General features: G+C 41.1%; 1 protein-coding gene across 2 annotated transcripts in view; it reads right to left on the bottom strand.

Moving 5' to 3' along the window:
• Window positions 1-19,317, bottom strand: part of cdk19 (cyclin dependent kinase 19) — a 55,802-nt gene that overhangs the window by 8,062 nt on the left and 28,423 nt on the right. For both annotated transcript variants that reach the window (XR_002056534.2, XM_019345608.2), the window contains exons 6-13: window positions 9,456-9,513; window positions 7,375-7,506; window positions 5,775-5,918; window positions 5,619-5,688; window positions 5,455-5,527; window positions 4,994-5,091; window positions 4,812-4,890; window positions 1,415-1,657 (exon numbers count right to left, since the gene is read on the bottom strand). Coding sequence is in view for 1 of the 2 variants with exons in the window: in XM_019345608.2 (XP_019201153.1) it covers window positions 1,415-1,657; window positions 4,812-4,890; window positions 4,994-5,091; window positions 5,455-5,527; window positions 5,619-5,688; window positions 5,775-5,918; window positions 7,375-7,506; window positions 9,456-9,513 (897 nt within the window). In the remaining variant the exon portion in view is untranslated. The remainder of the gene's footprint in view (window positions 1-1,414; window positions 1,658-4,811; window positions 4,891-4,993; window positions 5,092-5,454; window positions 5,528-5,618; window positions 5,689-5,774; window positions 5,919-7,374; window positions 7,507-9,455; window positions 9,514-19,317) is intronic.

Raw genomic sequence — 19,317 nt, 5'->3', positions numbered from 1 at the left:
GGTGCTGAAATTTCAACGATCTGGATATTGCTTTGAGAATCTGAGACCTCAACTGTTTGTATGCCTCCATACCACAGTTGTGGGTTCTTGGCTACACTGTTCCAGATTACGGAAATGATCGGTGGGTGGTGCATGGTGGAATATATGTGGATAGAGATCAATAAAGGGAAAAAGTAGGACACTGACAGTAGCAGCTATAGCCACACTCGTGATATGTCTGACCACTGCGACAGTTTATTTATACATCAACTGAGGCATGACAGCCACCAGCTGTGTCACTTGCAGCTAGTCATATGCAATATACTTGTGTGCCTCGCTGATACAGAAGCAGGAGAGGTCAAAGCGGTCACTTAGATCACACCGTGCTCTGGTAAGTACTGACACATGATCTCCCTGCTCCTGCGGTTGTGTAACGCTAAAACCTGAGCTAGCCCCATACATTGCTGATTAGTCGCTGATCACATTTATTTTCTGCAGCAGTCGGGTTCTCCTATCTTGAAAGTCAAAATATGTCATATGCCAAACTTTAGCATCCAGCTTCACTTCATCACAGGCCGAGATCTGTCGTCTCTTTGGCCTTGTGATAAGAGCTGAGCCGGCGATACAGGAGGCGCCTGAGCAGAAAACAAAAGCTCACAGGCTCCGCTGTGATTTGATATCAGCTCTGTACAGTCGTTATCATTTAAGCAACATCTTGTTGTTGTCTGGTATCTGAGTGTTTGGGTATACATTTTTTAGCCTGCAGCATACAACCAAACAACTCTATAAGCATTCTCAGCCCAGCAACATGTTGGTTCATGTCTTAATACGTTTAGATTTCCCTATCCTGACTGCCTAACGCAGGTTTTTTCCTTCTGAAGATCATGTCAGTTTCTTAAAGCATGTACTTGCAATCAAACTGAACTCAAACAGGAGTTTGGAGTGTCTCATTTTCAGTGCTGGAATGGTACATCCTGCTGTGGTCGACCTTTTATGCTTTTTATATATATATATTTTTCTTCACATATACTGTTACACTGAGGGATGTTCATATTAAACAAGCCTTCAGCCTGCTCTAAACACTCAGTTTAAGACAGTTTTTTATTATCGTTTCAGGGTTCAGGTAATATGAGCACAGAAGTTGCACTCACCTTCGAATCAGGACATAGTTAGTTTGAAGGGACGAGGAAGACAGCTAAAACAGCTTGTTTCAGTCAGATGATAAACTCACGTCTGCGCCAAACCCCAGAATAACACTACACAGGAGAACTTGGAACTCATGCACAGCTACTCATGCAACTAATAGAGTCCAAGAATGAAAGTCTGGAGCAGGAGATGATTATAATGGACTCATTTAATAGAGTTTTAAAGTACAGACAAATGAACAGTTTCACCAGAAAATGTTGGTGTTGGTGTTCTATAATATTGCACTGACCTGGTAATCTGACTGTAGCACCCCAGTGCCTGAGGAGGCCCCAGAGGGTCCGATCCGAGGTTTCTTGTTGGGTGGCCCCTGGTCCTGACCGTGCTGCAGCGCTGCAGTGGTGGCCCCCGTGGCTCCGGCGGTGCCGTTGGTTTGAGCGGAGCTCTGCTGGGAGGGAGCCTGCTGGGCTGCTGTCTGCTGCTGGTTCTGGGCCTGAGCCTGGCCTGTCGTCTGCTGGTGCTGCTGGGTCTGGTTCTGCACAAAGACACACAAAGCTGAAAGTGGGTCTGGATTTATGGAGTGGAGAAAGAGAGACGCTGTGGCTAAAAGTGAGTGTGTGGAATGATCTCGGGTTCTCGCTGAAAACAAGAAACCAAGATTTCGCTCTATTTTTAGCTGTAGGTTGTTCTTTTCTGCATCTGTGACCCACTTTCCCGCTCAGATGACTGGATTGAAATGCAGCTCAACAACATCAGTTTAGAGTTTTAAGGACGCATTAAAAAAAACTTTAAGCAGACCACAAGAAATGTTAACCTAATTAGCCAAAGAAGGAAACGTATACTAACTCATCTGAGAATGAGACAGTAAGGAAAGCTCATATTGTCTGTCTGTCTATATTGTTAATAAAGCAGCTATTACATATCTATTTCCATGTTTTGAGAATCTGTTGCCCATTTATGCTGCTGGCTCAGGCCCTAAAGCCCCAAGTCTGGTTTCAAGTTCAAAAATCGAGACTGCAATGACGGACCAAAATCATTGTCATGGTTTCTGCCAGCAGCCATACCCCAGAGATGCCCCAAATGGCCCTTGGATGTGAATGCGTGGCTGAGTTGAGGGAACGAGACACCCTGTGTGAACAGTTCAGTCCATCCTCAGGTGATTATTAAATATGGTTCACAGAAATCTGCAGCCAGTTTCTGGTGCAAACATTCATTACGTTCTGGCTCATTATGTGGCAATTATGTGGTTTAAAATTTAGTCAAAATTTGAAATTTGGTGTAAAATTTTGACACACTTGTGAATTTATCAGTTTATGGCTACAATTCAGGAATTCAGTGTGCAGAATGTTGACCTTCAAGCCACCACGGGGCTTTTAGGGTCACACATACTAAGTGGGACAAATTAGCATGATGCCACAGTCGCAAAAATGCGCTGATGGGAGTGGAAAGTTCTGAGGCGATTCACTAACAATCTGCTTGTTTGTATACAAAAATGGAGGCAGTCACATCAACAATGACCAGCATTCTACAAAGAATACAGCAGATTACAAGCATATGAGCTACCGTGAGAAAGTGAATAATGAGCGTAGGCACAGGTTTCTTTCCAGAGACAGCGTAACAATCCAGACCATGAAATCATTCAGAGTGGGGACCCAGTGAAGAGTTGTAGGACACAGCCAAAGTTTGGCACTGCACTCACAGCTTTGACCCATCCAACGGCACAATTATCTTTCCTCCTTTCAATCCAAATAATTGACACCCCTTAAAACACCATCAAGCACAATTAAGGCAAGCAGAAAATTCCGTGCCATAAACGTTGGTAAATCAAGCAACAAGTACTTTTCTTTGAAAAAAGAAAATAAAAACATCCCATGGTCCATTTGCAGTGGGCTGAATTTATCAGTTTGCTCACTCACAAACAAACAAACAAAGAAACAGTCTCTAATTTTTATGGTTATTTCATTTTAACAGAGACAGATTACCAACCAAAAATCCAGAAAAGCTAGAAGCTGATTACATTTACATTTCCCTGAGTGAAATAAGTATTTGATCCCCTACAACCCAGCAGGATTGCCCATGTCCCCGTGTGTCCACAGAATCAATGTCTTCCATTCCAGCTTCTCCGCCACAATGAACAAGAGAAAAGCAAAGATACCAGACCTGCACAAGGCTGTCAGCAAGAAGCTTGGTGAGACAATGATAACTGTTGGTGTGATTTCTTTAAATGGAAGAAAAATAAAATAATATTCAGTTGTCCTTGGTCTGGAGCACCGTGCAAGATTGCGCCTCATCAGGCGAGGATGAAAGATGGTGGATCAAAAATATCTGAAAAACTGCATTAAGTCAATATAATGGCAGATATGGTGGCTTTGTATTTACTTTGTATTTTAGTATGAATGTACAGCATGATGCGTAATCCTGCATGTAATTTCATAAAATCAGCATCTTTCACTTCAGTCGGCAATCAGCAGCTTTGGTGTTGTACTGATTTGGAGCAGCCAAATTATTTTGTTTATGTTGTCTATTATTGATTGTGCATGTCCACACTTTATGCTGACATAAGGTCCAACCAAAACAGTGCAAGCCAAGCTCCTCAAACACTCTGTTCTTTGGTGTAAAGCTCAGATGTTTTCCAGCCAGCAGCTACCAATATGATGTAGGAGCAGCAGTCACATGGAGCCATCGGCCTCTGCCTCAGTGATCACTCTCCCATTAGATTTCACAATAAAAATCTTATCTTAATCTCAGCGCCTTTGAAAAAAGGCTGCGCTTTTTAAGCTGCATGTAAAGCAACAATGAAACACAGAGCGCCCAAGATAGTCAGCCTCCTCATGCACTTCTGTACACCGTGTACAGTGTGTCCCTGCCTCTGGCAAACTCACCGCTAAATGCCTGCACTGAGTTATTACACTGTAAAAATAACTCAAGGGACACAGTTGACTCAAATAAGATGCTGCTTTCTAAGAACCAGTAGTACTATAACCTCATATCTCTCCAATAGATAACAATATCTGTTCTTTATGGCTGAAAGGGAAAGTGCCTGGACACATTTGGAGCTACCACTTGGGAAAGCAAAAGTACAATTCACTAGTGAAAAGCTGTACATTAAGACTTTATCAATTTAACAGTCCCCAAAAGTTGGGACAGCCGCGCATTAACGCAGAAAATACACCAAAAACTGCCACATCAGCCCCCATTGACTACTAACTTAAGATGGGACGTTAGGTGAACAGACACTTACAATATCCATCGATGGTTTAGTTTCTGAAAATGTGACAGTACTTGTATTTTTTTTAACCATGCAGGTACTGCAGGCAGTATATATACAAGGAACGGTTGTCAAAATATCTATACTCTAGTGCAAAACATTACTATCAGCTTAGGTATTCGGACATTAGCAGTGCCACAAACCATGCTGTCTTCACACACAGCTACGCACAGCACTGCTGCAGACAGGCGGGCACACAGCCCTTTCACTCACTAACAGCTTAGCACTTAAACAGTAGCACAACAAAGCATCTCAAAGACTGACATCCCAGTCTTTATGAGGAAGTTTCTGAGGTGTTAATGTAGCCATTTAACTATTAGCGATAACGCAAAAGCTGCATTCACCGCCAGTGAAGTTATCTGTAAGGCAGCGGCTAGACTGCCTTACAGTCTAAGGCACAGGATAACTGGATAACACTTACCTTTTCTGTTTTCTCCTCCGGCTCATCTTCATTAAGAAATTCTCGTTTGGGGTAGGGGATCTGACAGCCAGCAAACACACTAGACGAAGGCAGATGAAATTAGTGATTGAAGAACAAACACGAAACACTGTGTGAACCAGGACAAGGCTGACTAAAGTTTGCAAAAGTTTACTAAGGCTCACTCAGTGGTTGGTAATGGGTCCTCTAGGAAGTACGGGTCCTGCAGCGCCTGCTCCGATGTGATTCTTTTAGTCGGATCCATTGTGAGGAGCTTTTGGAGCTGAAGGCAGAAAAATACACATGGTTACAGGATCTATATACACACACACACACCTGATCAGTGTATGGTAGGAAAATACAAAAAAAAAGGTGGGGCCAGGGCTTCCTGATTAGTGGACTTTCAAAATAAGATGATTTTATTAAGTATTAATAGTATTAGTATACGTGTTTACATAGTTATACTGTGTGCACCTGCACCTCATTTGGGCAATAACAGCCCAGTCCATGACCCTTTAAAGTTTATTACTTTTAAAGAGAGTTTAATGGTTAATTAGTTAGCAGTTACGGTTAGGGTTGGTCACCAGGAAATGGACATAATGCCTCTAAAGTAACTGAACTAAGATATATGTGTGTGTGCACTTACCAACAAGAACACCTTGCTGTCTGGTTTGACTTTATGCTTCTCCATGTATTTGATTAAGCTGCTGTTTGCATACCTGTTGGATGACAAATGACAGCATATGTGATATTTCATTTACAAGTCTACAAGCTCCCCGATTATAGTGAGGTCATAGAGCGGCCACCCACGTCGTCCTCCTGAAGTCTTTTTGCAGTGTGGGGTACTCTGGCATCTTCCTGATGTCTTCCCAGTCTTTATCTGTGAAAGACAAAAGCACATGAATAACTTAACACTTTTATCGATACACTAAACATTCGCTTGTATATGTGTGTGTCTGTGCAGACCTGCAGGGAAACCCATGACACTAAATATCCTGTCCAGCTGGTCGTGATGGAAGGGGTTACTGGTCTTGATGTCTTCCTGGCGACAGTGAAAGATGGGCTCCGATGTTAGCAGCTCCGCAAAGATGCAGCCAATCGCCCAGATGTCTGAGGCACGCACACATATAAACAAACAGCACTTAGTCTCAGTATTGTGGAGATACATTAGCTACAATGGCTAAATCTTCCTGGATTACAGGAAGTCATTTTTTTCTGCTGGAATATTGATGTTAGTGTTACTTGTTACTGCTTAACTACCTGCAGTGAAAATGCTACGTCCAGATGAACAGAATCAACCTTTTGGGATGATGTGATGTATTTATTTTTCTGTATAATGTTTAGGGTTTTTTTCTTTAAGAAGTGAGTAGATTCTGCATTTCTCTGTAAGCGTGACCTACCTAAACAAAATTTCTTACCAATTCTGTTTTTCTTCCTCATTATTAGAACTGACAGCATACACAAGTGAAACTAAACAGCTGTAGGTTGCACAATTTTCTCTCACTGAAACAACTGAAAATCAAGTGTCCTGCTACTGGAAAGAGGTGCAAAAATGTAATGAACACGAGCTGCTGTACGCTCAGCTCTACCTGGCATGTTAGCTTTCCAAACAAAAGAAAAAGAAATGTCAGTTACATGCATAATTTTTCCAGTATGTTTATAACTTCACGAGATAACCAAATATCGACCGTTTTCTCTTTTTCACTCATCGTCATAATTTTAGGTATGTTGCCTTTATTAGAAAATGTCAGCTGGATGACTTAAGCATCTGTCTTTTCGTCGCAAACATTTTCATGGTGGTCACTACTTTGGAGAACTTTTACACTCACAATGAGGATCCTCCACAGTGGCTGTGACACAGTGGAGTGCATCTATTTGCTTGCCCTGCCCTGCACGTTTTGTGCATGCGTGAAATGGGCCACCTCATAATCGGACACACGTGAGGCTAACCAGCCGGTCACCACACAGGGCGGAGAAAGCTGGAAAATCGGCTGATTCTACACTCTGGCCAGCTGATCGGTGCATGTCTGGGTTTTTTTGTTTTTTTCCATTTCCTTGTTGTACTGCAGTCTGTGCCCGGTGCTGTGTTGTCTCTCTATAATTTGTCGGCTTTGAGTTCTGTGTTTTTCTAATGTTTGTATTTATTATGTATTTTCAAAGCCCGACTAGGGAGAGTTGTTGGCTCCTCTTTTAAACTTGTTTGAATTAAGTGTTCTGTTTTTGTACGCCAAGACACTTACATGTTACGTGATGTGAATACAATGCAATGGTGAGTCACTGATAACACCCTAAGTCAACTTCCATTCAATGGACAGACGTGGTAAGATGGAAGGTACTAAGATTATGATGGAACATGTGCTCCACGATTGATTTATTCTGATGATGTCCACGGATCACATGAGTACTTTGCACTTATCAGCCGTGCATGTAAACCAAGAGACCCTGCTTCTAAAATCATAGCTAATTCTGTCAATTAACACAAACCTGATGCAGTTAAGCAAACAGCCAGGGATCAAAGTCCTGCCTTGGTGCAGAGCGTTACGTGTTTTTCATCTGTGTGACTCACCAATAGCTTTGGTGTAGTGCCGGGCCCCCAGCAGCAGCTCCGGGGCCCTGTACCAGAACGTCACTACCACGGGGTCAAGGTCCGCCAGCGGCTTCAGCGGAGAGTTGAAGAGTCTGGCGAAACCCATGTCAGCTGCCGAAGGTGCAAAAGAAGATAGATGCAGTTAGCAAACAAAGGCATTATCAGATAGAGATACAAATGCATGTTCAAGGCTGCTGTCAGAGCCACGGGTTCTAGACAGAACCTCGGGCGTCTCTCACACCGCAACTAAATATGAAACATCCACAACTGTAAAGCTGAACAAGGCAGGCTTTTAATGTCAAACCACATCTGTTCTAGTTAGCATGAGAAGATAGTATTCTTCCCTTTTAGCAAAAAATCCCTTGCTAAAAGAGTAATGTGAGAAATAGAGCAATTTCCCACTGTTAAAAAAGTACCTTAACAGAAAAAATAAAAGTTACACATAAATATTTAACTCTGCCTCATTCTAGTAAAGATTAACAGGAAACTGGCACAAACCGATTCTTATTCTGTGTCTTTCTAACAGACAGCAGAATAAGGGACAACTCATCAATGTGGAAAAAGGAGTGACTTCTCTTAATTTGTGACCTTAATTCATTAATGGTCTCAATAACTCCTCTCATCTGGTATTTTATGACCCCAGTTAGTATCTAGAAGGATAAAAATGCTGGATTCCATGTGTTTCACTCCAAAATTGAGTGCATTCTGGTATTAAAGTTAGAAAACCAAGGAAAAGCAGGATTTGTTTAGCTCCTCTAGAACCTGGTCAGTGAATCAGCTATTTTGAATCAGCTTTATTTCCACTGGAGAAGTGGGGGACATGACCCCTCCACTTTTTACATTCACCCCTGTAGCTGCCACTACACCTGAGCAATCACCAAGGGCAAGAGTTCTATTTGTTTTTTTTCAAGACTACCCATCTGTGGTATCCATATAAGACTATAATCCCACTTCTTTAGATGGGTAGTCTTATTGTGCCAACTTCTATATGCGCAGTAAATAAATATGCTAATAACTTATTGGACATTTCACTGTTTTTTTATGACTTTAAAGATGCATTGTACTGATCATAGACTGCATGTATAAGATGGAGGTAGCATCTGATTCTGAAAACGGAAAGCCTATACATACATCCTTTAAACCTGCATTCTTTCTAATGGCCAGTAGAGGGAAACTGGTTGGTTGTACAAAGAAGTCGATGGGAAAACACCTCTCAGCTGACCTCGGTAAACTCTGAGGTCATAGATTGAGTGAGGTGAGTTCATCATGAATAACGGGCTCAGTTGCCAGATTCAGGTCTCACTGAATATAATTAAAATTTTAATTAGAATTAAAAGTAAAACTTGTCACTGACACTGTTCTTGGATGAGCCTCGTACAGAGCTTTGCATTCGCCTACTAATGATACTAATGATGATGATGATTCATAATGAAACGTTCACAGAAAATACAACACTAACTGTAAAGCAATATCTACAGGGACAAATAAGGCTGAAAAAGTTGTTCGCTTAACCAACGTGCATTCAAATACAATTATAATGAATGTGATTTCTGATACTTAGTTCACATCCTCCTAAAAAATGAATGAGTGAAAGTTGGAAATTAATAAAATGAACGTCCTGCTCCATGTAACTATTAAGATATTAAACAATTAAAGAACTCTGACGTTTGAGAATCTGTATGGAGTGCAGAACTATGAGTCTGGCCAGAGCAGCCTTGTGGAGTTCATTCAAGTAAAACCTTTACCAGCACCAGTTGCAAAGACTCTGGCTGCACTGGAACAACACTCTATGCTATTACTGGGAGTACGGGGTTTAAAAATAGATGCCAGCAATGCAGCATTACCCTTCAACACTCCCCTGGCCAGCTGGCTTATGCAACAGGACTGATCTGAGCTTCCTGTCGGCCTCTCTGGACAAGGTTAAACGTTGTAGCTATCAGACAATCAAACAAGTCAACAACCTAATTGATGCACTTTTGTGCTGACACAAGTACCTAAAGGTTGTGTAAGTTTCAAATCAGTCAAGCAGTTTAAATGATGTTTTTTTAAATCTACTTTACCAATTTTAACTCTTCCTCGTTCGGGGCCTTCCCCCATCACCAGGATGTTAGCTGGTTTCTGTGGGAGAAAGAGACAGAACATTATGAGGTGTTGCGTATACTACAAATCACTCTGTTTTTAACTTGGAACTACAATAAATGTAAATGGTTCTAACACACAGCTGGATTGATAATACGTTCAGAATACCCGTGGTATTACAGTATCAGTGCTTCCCTTTGCAGAAACATGTTGAGTGGTTATTGACTGTCCTGTTTTTGTACTGAAGCATACAACCACATGACTATGTCAGTGAGCCATTTTGCGGGAGTGCACTTAAAAGCCAACTGATCATACACCCAGGAATGGGGTCAAACATGCTCAAGCAGTTGGGTGTGATCATCTGGTTTCCAGAGAGAAACTGGAACCACACAATTTCCGAGAAGTAAAAGCTTTGTTAGCCAACCAAGCTGACTGCCGCCATTTAAGTGGACACAAGCCATAGCCACAGCATAGTGGCTTTTCAAATGACCCAATTGATATTGGTCTTTAAAATCCTATATTAGTTGTTAGGCTGAGTACATTTGACAATAACAAGACAACAGGTTGAGTTTTTCTTTGTTTTTTGGTCCAAGCCTTAAAAAACATCCTAGACCAATGATGTTAGGTAGGTCAGAAGCATTCATTTAGATGATGTTACCCGTTCAACCACAAATATTAAATTTTAGGACTGTGAGTCACTCACAAAAGTGCTGCAAGGTTCACTTTGGCAAAGAACAAATCATAAACAAATTAAACTAAAATATAATGAACAGGTGAGGAGAACTAAAAACATGTGATGTGAAGTTTTTCACAGATATAGTCGTTTGATCCATGTGATTACGAACATTGATGAGTCCTTCTCCTGACAACTTTCAAGTGATGAAATAGTGCAAACCGAACAAAAACACTGACTTCCTTTTTTTAGATTTATTTTTGCCTTTGTTGATAGGGCAACGCAAAGAGTATTTGATTCATTCAGTTTTATATATATGTATGTGGCGCCAAATCCCAACAACAGTCACCACAAGGCACTTTATATTGTAAGGTAAAGACCCTACAATGATACAGAGAGCCCAGAGAAAGCACTTGGGCAAAAGTGGGAAAAAAGTATTTTTGTAAAGATGTTATTACTAAAGACTACTAGGGTAGCTTTGCATAATTCACTGCTCAGAATAATCCCTAGTTATCTTATACTGGGCCTTGGTGCAGCCCCTCAGTTCACTGTCTGCTTGAAATAAGCTGATCTAGCCTCTCTTTCTTTAAGGCTACAGTCCCTTTAAGCAACTTACTCACTTTTTGCCCCCCCCAGCAGGCAGGTGGGCTTTCTATACCCCCAGTGCCATGTGCCACCGTTGACCATATTAGGGGTATCTATGGGCTCAAAATGTGGTCATAAATATTTTGTACTTGTAAATCAGTTTTGTACTTGTAAATCAGGATTTGTATGTGTAAAAAGAATTTGTGTGTGTGTAAAAAAGATTTGTATGTGTAAAAAGAATTTGTGCGTGCGTAAAAAAGATTTGTATGTGTAAAAAAGATTTGTGTGTGTAAAAAAGATTTGTATGTGTAAAAAGAATTTGTGCGTGTGTAAAAAAGATTTGTATGTGTAAAAAGAATTTGTGCGTGCGTAAAAAAGATTTGTATGTGTAAAAAAGATTTGTGTGTGGACTTAGCCAAAAAAACCCTGCAAGTTACAAGTATGAATTTTGACCCTATTTTTCTTCCTGTCATCTGATTGGTCAATGTCATGTCAATCACAAATGTAACAATCCAATCAGAGAACAGATGGGTTTGGCTGTCGGAGGGGCACTTTTTTGAACTGCAGGTCCTTGAAGGGTAATACAGTTTGAAGCTGGAGGATCTCTATATAAATATCCGATAGCAGCTAGGTCCCCTTACTTTCAGCAGCTGTTGAAAGGATAAAGTTGTGGTATGTCAGTGGTTAGAAATACCATTATTACTTTAGGATTAGTTTAACACAAAGTCAGGGCTGACCCGGGACCATTGCTGTGAGTCACAGTGCGCAGCATAAAGGTCCTTTCACATCGGACGCAGGATGTGCTGCTAATGCTAACTGCTAATAAAAGCAAAGGATCCAGAATTTGTTGCGCTGGCTGCTGAGCTCTGTGGGTTTTTGCAGCAGCTCTACCTGTACTAGATGCACCTGCTCCTTGTCGTTTCTATCTCGGACTTTATGTCCTCTACAACAGTTTCTGGTTTTTTTGCTAGTTCTTCAAATGTTCAATAAAAACATGTATGCTAATTCATAACGAAGAAAGCTTTGTAATGAAGACTGTCATTTCCAAAACACTGCCCCCCCTCCCGCGGTCCGCAGCGCTGTTGAAAAGGCTGTGGAAGTCCCTGTATAAAGCACGTAGACCTGTGACACAAAAATCACCAAACTCGGACGACCACAGACTGTTTTCCTTCGTGGTGATGAAGGAAAACACTGGGTTGGCACGTAAAAGGGCATTTATTCCCTTCAAGGATCTGCAGTTCAAAAAAGTGCCCCTCCGACAGCCAAACCCATCTGTTCTCTGATTGGATTGTTACATTTGTGATTGGCATGACATTGACCAATCAGATGACAGGAAGAAAAATAGGGTCAAAATTCGTACTTGTAACTTGCAGGGGTTTTTTTGGCTAAGTCCACACACAAATCTTTTTTACACATACAAATCTTTTTTACGCACGCACAAATTCTTTTTACACATACAAATCTTTTTTACACACACACAAATTCTTTTTACACATACAAATCCTGATTTACAAGTACAAAACTGATTTACAAGTACAAAATATTTATGACCACATTTTGAGCCCATAGGTATCCCCTCTATGATGTCACATCTCCCAAACAGAGAATTAGGAGGCTGTTGGCTCACACATATTCAGACATCAACATGTAAAACTGGTCCACTGTAAAAACAGTATATAGCTGGGATGGGAAATAGGGAAAGATTAACCTATTACATTTTCACTTAGCAAATATAACAGTAGTTACTGCAGCACAGCAAACTAGGAGCTCAAAATTGGCATTTAATTAACAAATTGTTAATTTTATCGTGTTCACTGGATTTTTCTAAGCCTGTTGGCTGACGGCGGTTGCTTACTCCCCCAGCTGAAAATTAGATGGATCAGAGTGGAATTAGGAGGCCCCCAAAGCTTGATGGCTACCAATGGCTACCAATGTATACAACAATGTATTTTTCTGACTGCTCTTCAGACCATTCGCTAACTCAACTTCTTGCATATAATTTGCGGTTGTAAGCACAGTGGTTTTAATTCTCCAAATTACCTGAGGATATGAAATGCATCGGAAAACCTCTGTACGTTTTCTCAGAGGGCAAAAAATATCAGTGGGCCCATGTTTTTGAAGTTCACCTTGTCGTGCAGTAGAATGCAGTAATGCTTGTTGTCAAACTGTCTCCCTGGGTGTTTGAGTGAATGTGAACCCTCTGGCTTGGCAGACTCGGATCTGACTGGCAAACGTGTTTTGTTGCCATAGAAACAGCACTAATAATGAGATCTGCTATTCATGCCCACAACATGACACCCCCACGATCGGCAAACACAAAGACAAGCGTCTCTTCAAAGGCCCGAGGAGTTCAGCCCCTCTTTCAAATTCTAAACAGACCTAAGTGAATTAATATGCCTAGCCTGAACGTACTCTTTTTTTTTCTTTTTTTTTTACCTCTTGAATGTTCTGTAAAAGACCTGAGTGAGTGCCAGTGCCTTCAGAATGCAAAATGAGCATGCCAAAATGAAGTTTGATGTAAATAAGTTCACGTGTCTAATGGAAGAAAAAGCTGAAAAGTATAAACATGAGTGCAAGAGGGACTGATTCAAAGAGCAGCAGACCACAGTGATATAAGGAGACGTAATAAATTGATTGAAATATGCACCAAAGTTAGTGAAGCATGCACCAAATTCCTTTTCACGTCCTTCAAATTAAGACTTCCCCTCAAATGCAGCCAGTGAAATTAATCAGTTCCATTTGGACAGTTTCATAAATGGATCGGGAGCCAGGGGAAAATAAACACTCTCCGCCCCACAGAGGATCTGTAAACCCAGTCCTTAGGGACGCAGCCCTCTTTTACAAAATCATTTACATCTTTGTATCAAAAAGTAGGCCACTTCAGGAGCCAGACTTACACACTTACATAACAGAGTGGGCAAGCTGATAAACAAGCTGAAAGCGAAAGGTCACAGCCTACAGGACTCATCAACGACCAACTGTCCAGACAATGAAGCCCCTCTGTGCTATTAGTGCAGTATGCAGTAATATTAAAGCATGCTTCATCCTTTCACACAGCCAGTTGGTTGGTTCAAACTAACTCTGGTTCTGCTTTTCCTCAAGTAGTTGCTGTTTGTTTACAGTGTGTGGAGTGAGAGTACTCAACCCCTACGAGCAGTGCTTGGCAACAGCGGGGAGGAAGAAGTCTCATTTAGCCAGAAGGGACCTCTGGCACAACCAGGGTTAGGGAGCGCCAGGAAACCGTTTCGAATAGTTGCAAAATACAAGGGGGAGGAAAAAAAGCACTATTAATACTAATGCTGCTACAATGAGATATTACTCAAGCTGACTAATCACCTGTAAACAGAGTGAATTAATAACACAGAGACTGCTGAAGCAAGGCAGTGATTAAATCTGTCATGAAAATATGAGGAAATTTGTTTCATGATAAGGCATTAAGGCTGAACTCAGAGAATTCAAGCCTGACTCATGTTATCATTTACATCTAGACCACTGAGATAAGAGGAAATGCACGCCTGTCCAGGAAAACATTCAGGTCATCTAATTAAAAAAAAAAAGAACTTGACACTTGAAAGTGAGCTTTATTAAAATGCTGATTAGTAACAACGCAACGTGAAGGGAAACCAGATGATCCAACGAGGATGTTTTGGGGATTTTGATTAAAAAGAGGCCTTCAGTATAAAAAAAAATTCCACGAGTAATGTTAAAACCGAGATAAGAAAACACAACTGAAACTGGGGTACAACAAAACACTTCATGGTCCGGCTGTACCAAATGTCATATTTAACCAACATTGCTTTAAGTTTTTTTTAAATCCCTGTTGTCACAATTCCTTTCCCCTTATGTTTTATCCTTTCCTCCTCCACTGAGATGGGACTAAGATGTGAGGACAGGAGTTGAGGATGTACAAAATTAGAAAAAGGGGGTAAGAACGACTAAGAACTACTGGAAACCACAGAGACCAGAACACAGAAAAGGAAATAAGTGGTGTAGAATTCTTAAGCTGAAAGTGCATCCGACCTACAGCAGATATTTGTTCAATCAGTGTGCATTCAACGAATCAGTCTTACCAATAGGAATCACCAATCAGACAGTCATGAAGCTCCTGTTTTAAAGAAATATGATCAGAAATGATCTTATGTTTGGATCATTTCCAGTCATATTTCAATCCAGCAGAGCTAGTTTTTTTTTAAATTAAGATCCGGCTGTAGTCAAACTCTCTTCCTTTTGGACACTTTTTAAAATCTTAAAAAGGTAATACAATAACAATATCTTTCCATTGTTAAAGAGTTTATATATGACATATAAACTGTAGAAATAAATTAGTTTTAGTGCAAAACACAGATGCTGTGTCCAGATTACATTGATTTACCCGTGTCAATGGATTAAATGCCTCTTGGTAATAATATAAGTAAATAGGTTAATATTAACAATTATAATCTGATAATCTATAATCTAATATTAACAATTGTAATCTGAATCAGACACCAGATTAGAATTCAACTCATCTATGCAAAATTGAATGAAAACTAAAGCAAACTTCTCAGTACAAGCACACACAGTTCTCACTTTCCACTTTAGACACTGAAAAAAAAATGTGGTTGTGTAGTATTCCACGCCTTGCATGATAAGTTTCTTACAGCCACCCACCCAGTAATATGCATGTAGTATAGCACTGCTGGTTACTCTGCAATAACAGATGACCTTCAGTAATACCCTAACACACACCACCCCTCTCTTAAGTGATTATTGGTACAGTCCATGGAGGTGCATGCCTTTTGCTTTGGCCTGCAGAGTCAGGTTCTTGACTCAGCTATCCGTGCAGGGTGGTGGGCTTGACATCATCTTACATAAGCCGGCAAGTACCTCTGATTTCGGGGCGGGGCGGACAAAGGAGTAACAGCAAGAGTAAATGGGGGATGGGGGCTTTGTGACAGTGCAATGCACAGCACATGGATGCTTTCCAGAGAGGCAGAGCATGCTACACTCAAGCACAAAGACAAGCTTATGCAACAGCAGAACTACTGCAGCTGTTAAAGATATAGTGGGTAGGAGCACCATTCCCTGTGTGGCACAATATATGTCTGCTCCTCCCCTCGCATGTATTCACAATACAACTCATGGGAAGACTTTCACATCTACTTAGACAGCAGTAGGAGGCCTTGGGTAGATCTTTCTATAATGTAGCATTGTCTTTGCTACAAGCAGTCTCTCTTATTTCAGTTGTTATTGCTCATGCCCACGCAGAGACCTGACACAGAGCCAGGCACCTGCACAAAAGACGCTAATCTCACCGATCACAAGAGGCAAGGATGAAATTTATGAGTGAGGTTATGTGGCCACAATGGCAGGAAGCCCTGGCAGAGAGACAGCAAAATAACGGCTGCAGCGAAAATAATCGAGGGGCCGGAAATGTTGGTGTGCAGATAAGACTGGTGTGACCTTAAGAGAGAGCCAAAACATCCACACAGCTACTGTGAGAGCGCTATTGTGTATATTATGAACTTTGGTGCTTATGATTTCCACAAATTTACAAAGTGCTACAAAATAAAAGTCTGTATGAAACATCCTGACACGTTATTTTAAGAGCCTTTCTTTTACTGAAGACATGTTTCAGGCTCACAGAGCCAACATTAATGTTACTACTAACACTTGTGTTTTTCCTACTATGACAACTGCTGTGAGCAACAGAGAATATTAAAGCCATGCTGGCACACTGCGAGTGCATGATTTGATGGAGGTTTGCTAGTTCACACACACACTACACTACAGCATATCATCGGCAGCTCTAACTGGTTGTTTCATCTTGTTTTATTTCTTGCTGCAGGCCTAATCATGGGAACAAATAACGAAAACAATTGTGGTTTGCTGGTCTAACATCTGATTTATGTTTCAGCAGTAAGTCTATGCCGCGATTTACAACGTAAGCTGATGTGCACCCTCATCAGGTTGTAAGCACAACATTAGGTCCACGCAGCCCGCAACTATTGTGATTGTCCTGTTCAGCAGTGTCGATTCTTCCTGTGCACTTCCAGCTACTTTTTCACTGCAGTGTTTTAATTTATCAGTAACAGAAAAATAATCATCAGCTCAGTAAAAGGAATAATAAGGTTATCGATCTTACACTCTCACTACGATCAGCTGTGTCTCTAGCAGGAAAAAGTTGCACAGTTTACAGCGAGGATATGGACATTACTTTTATTTTTATTACACTACAGAATGAGAGGGCAATGGTAAAGTGGAGACTGCTCCAGGACAGAAACAACTGCATTATGTTGCTAACACAACTTGCACCTGCACAGACAGCATGCTAACACTAAGCTAGCCAAGAGCCCAGAGTGATGTTAAAGCTGAGTAAATGCTGGCCCCAGCCCAGCATCGCGATAAAGTAAGCCATCATTTGAGGCGAAATCAGCCACTGCTGAACTTCAAAGGGTAACAAACTGAAGCCTGTAGCTTCCATTTCTACCTGTTCATGTTTCTAAAGTAGAATCACCGTGGTGATCGCTTTGAAGTGCTGGTTTTCATCTTTGCTCTGTGCTGTCGGCTTTGTTTTCATACCTAAATACTAAGAAAAAGATCATGAGTCTACTCATATAGGTAGATAAGGTGTTGGTGTGTTTGGGGCTGTAGCCTCTAGGTTTATATTGTTAAAGAGAGGGAAGAAAAATACCTCCAACATCCACAAACATTTCACCATGCAGCATGTAATGATTTGCATGAGTGTAGCGTCACTGATATGCTCCTTAGAGATGGTGGCAACTCGCAAAGTGGAGCCAATGAGAACTGATAAGTGATATTGACAATGGAATCGGAATTGCTAAATTCCTATCAATTCCCATCCCTACTCCTTGTAAGGAGGAATTTAATACTACTGTGTTTTGTATTTTATCTAAATGTTCTGTTTTATAAGAGTCACACAAAGAATCCTGAATTTTGTTGGAGTTGTTTGTTGTTGTTTTCTTTTCTTTCTTTTTTTTACCCCAGGGTCTTGTTTTTAAGGTGTGATTTATAAAGACACCTGACAGCTGAGGCAAAGGCCACTGTATACAACATAACACCAAATATGGCATGTTTCTGTTGAGTGAAGTGAGGGGGTTCATGGGGTGGTTCAGGATTAATGCCGGACTAAGCAAACAGATGATGAAGTCAACTAGAGCAGAGGCTATGAAGATGGTGCCAGCAGTGCATAACCCTCAGCAAAGACACTATTCATAGACTTAATGCTGACTGGTAAAAAGGTTGGCCCGAACAAAAAGAAACATCAAAGGAAAAAAAAACATGAATGAGGACGACAAACAGTTGCTGCAGTGGACAGTTTACAGCTTACATGCTGGGACCTTGAGAAGGAAGTGACTCTTCCACACACTTTACAGAAGCTCTTTCATTTTGGGGAGTACTCATCATAGGTGCACATGAGTACGTCAGTGGCCTGTCTACAGTACAAACACATGTCAGGAGCCATAACATGACTGGCTGAGAACACAAACATTTATGGTCTCGTCACTGACGCATTTATAGCATCCAAACTGTGGAAAACCCTTCATTTTTGGGTTTTTGTTTGGGTTTTTTTTCACTTGCTTTATGTCAGTTACAGTGGATATCAGTGAAATCCTGATATCCAAGACAGACCTAATACAATGAAAAACAAACTTTCATAAGTGCGATAAGTCTGACGGCCTGACTAAACCAGACAGAGCAGCAGTGGGAGAGTCATTTCTAGAGTCAGTGTTCACTTAACTTACCATCTAAACCACTCAAAGCTGACTCACCTGTCATTTGAGGTTAGCCGAAGCCCTAACTTGCACAAACTGACTAACTTTACCTTTAGTTGACCTTTAACTGATAAATCAGTACTGGTGGCTTTTTAACTATTTACCTTCAAGAGAGAAACTTTTATAGATACCCTGTGGATCACCAACAGACTGAAATACCTACTTGATCCGTTCAGGTTTGCATAATGTGCTGTCAGGACACCACATGACCACAAAGGATCGTTTGAGATTACGTAAGAGTTGACAACCGGACATAAAGAAGACGAAACCCATAGACAGAAGCTTGAACTGTTTGGCAGCTCTTCCCTTTGACTTCTGAACCTGATTTATCTACAGCCAAAAGCTTAGCTAACTTTCTCTTAAACAGCGTAATCTCAGTGAGCCAGTCTTACCAGAGCATTATCTGGAAAAAGGCCTCAGTGCAGCCCATCTGACGTCAAAGCAGAGATGGCAGTAATCAAATCAAAGTTTCATCACATAATCTGCTGTTTGGTTAATTATACTTTTTCATCCACAAGCAAAGGCGCACATGGTCCTCAGTGGCGAGTGACAGATGCAGGGAGCCAGAGAGAGCCAGGGGAGATGCACTTACAGATGGGCTGTGGGTGTTTGCAGTGCAGAGTCAGATGTTGGAAATTATTCCAGTTCTGCTTTTTCTTTCTTTTACATGTGACAGATCTGTTTTCTCAGAAGGTGCCTGGAGACACGCTGACTGGTTCTTTTCGGTGGTACTAGCATAACAAACTTGTATCTCCAAACAGACTGTCAGAAATCAGGTAATATACACAGCGACCTCCCTTCAACCAAAGC

This window comes from Oreochromis niloticus, linkage group LG15 (genome assembly GCF_001858045.2).
Source record: "Oreochromis niloticus isolate F11D_XX linkage group LG15, O_niloticus_UMD_NMBU, whole genome shotgun sequence".
Lineage (NCBI taxonomy): Eukaryota > Metazoa > Chordata > Actinopteri > Cichliformes > Cichlidae > Oreochromis > Oreochromis niloticus.
The sequence above is the reverse complement of the archived record's forward strand: the minus strand, read 5'-3'. Positions and strand labels throughout refer to the sequence as shown.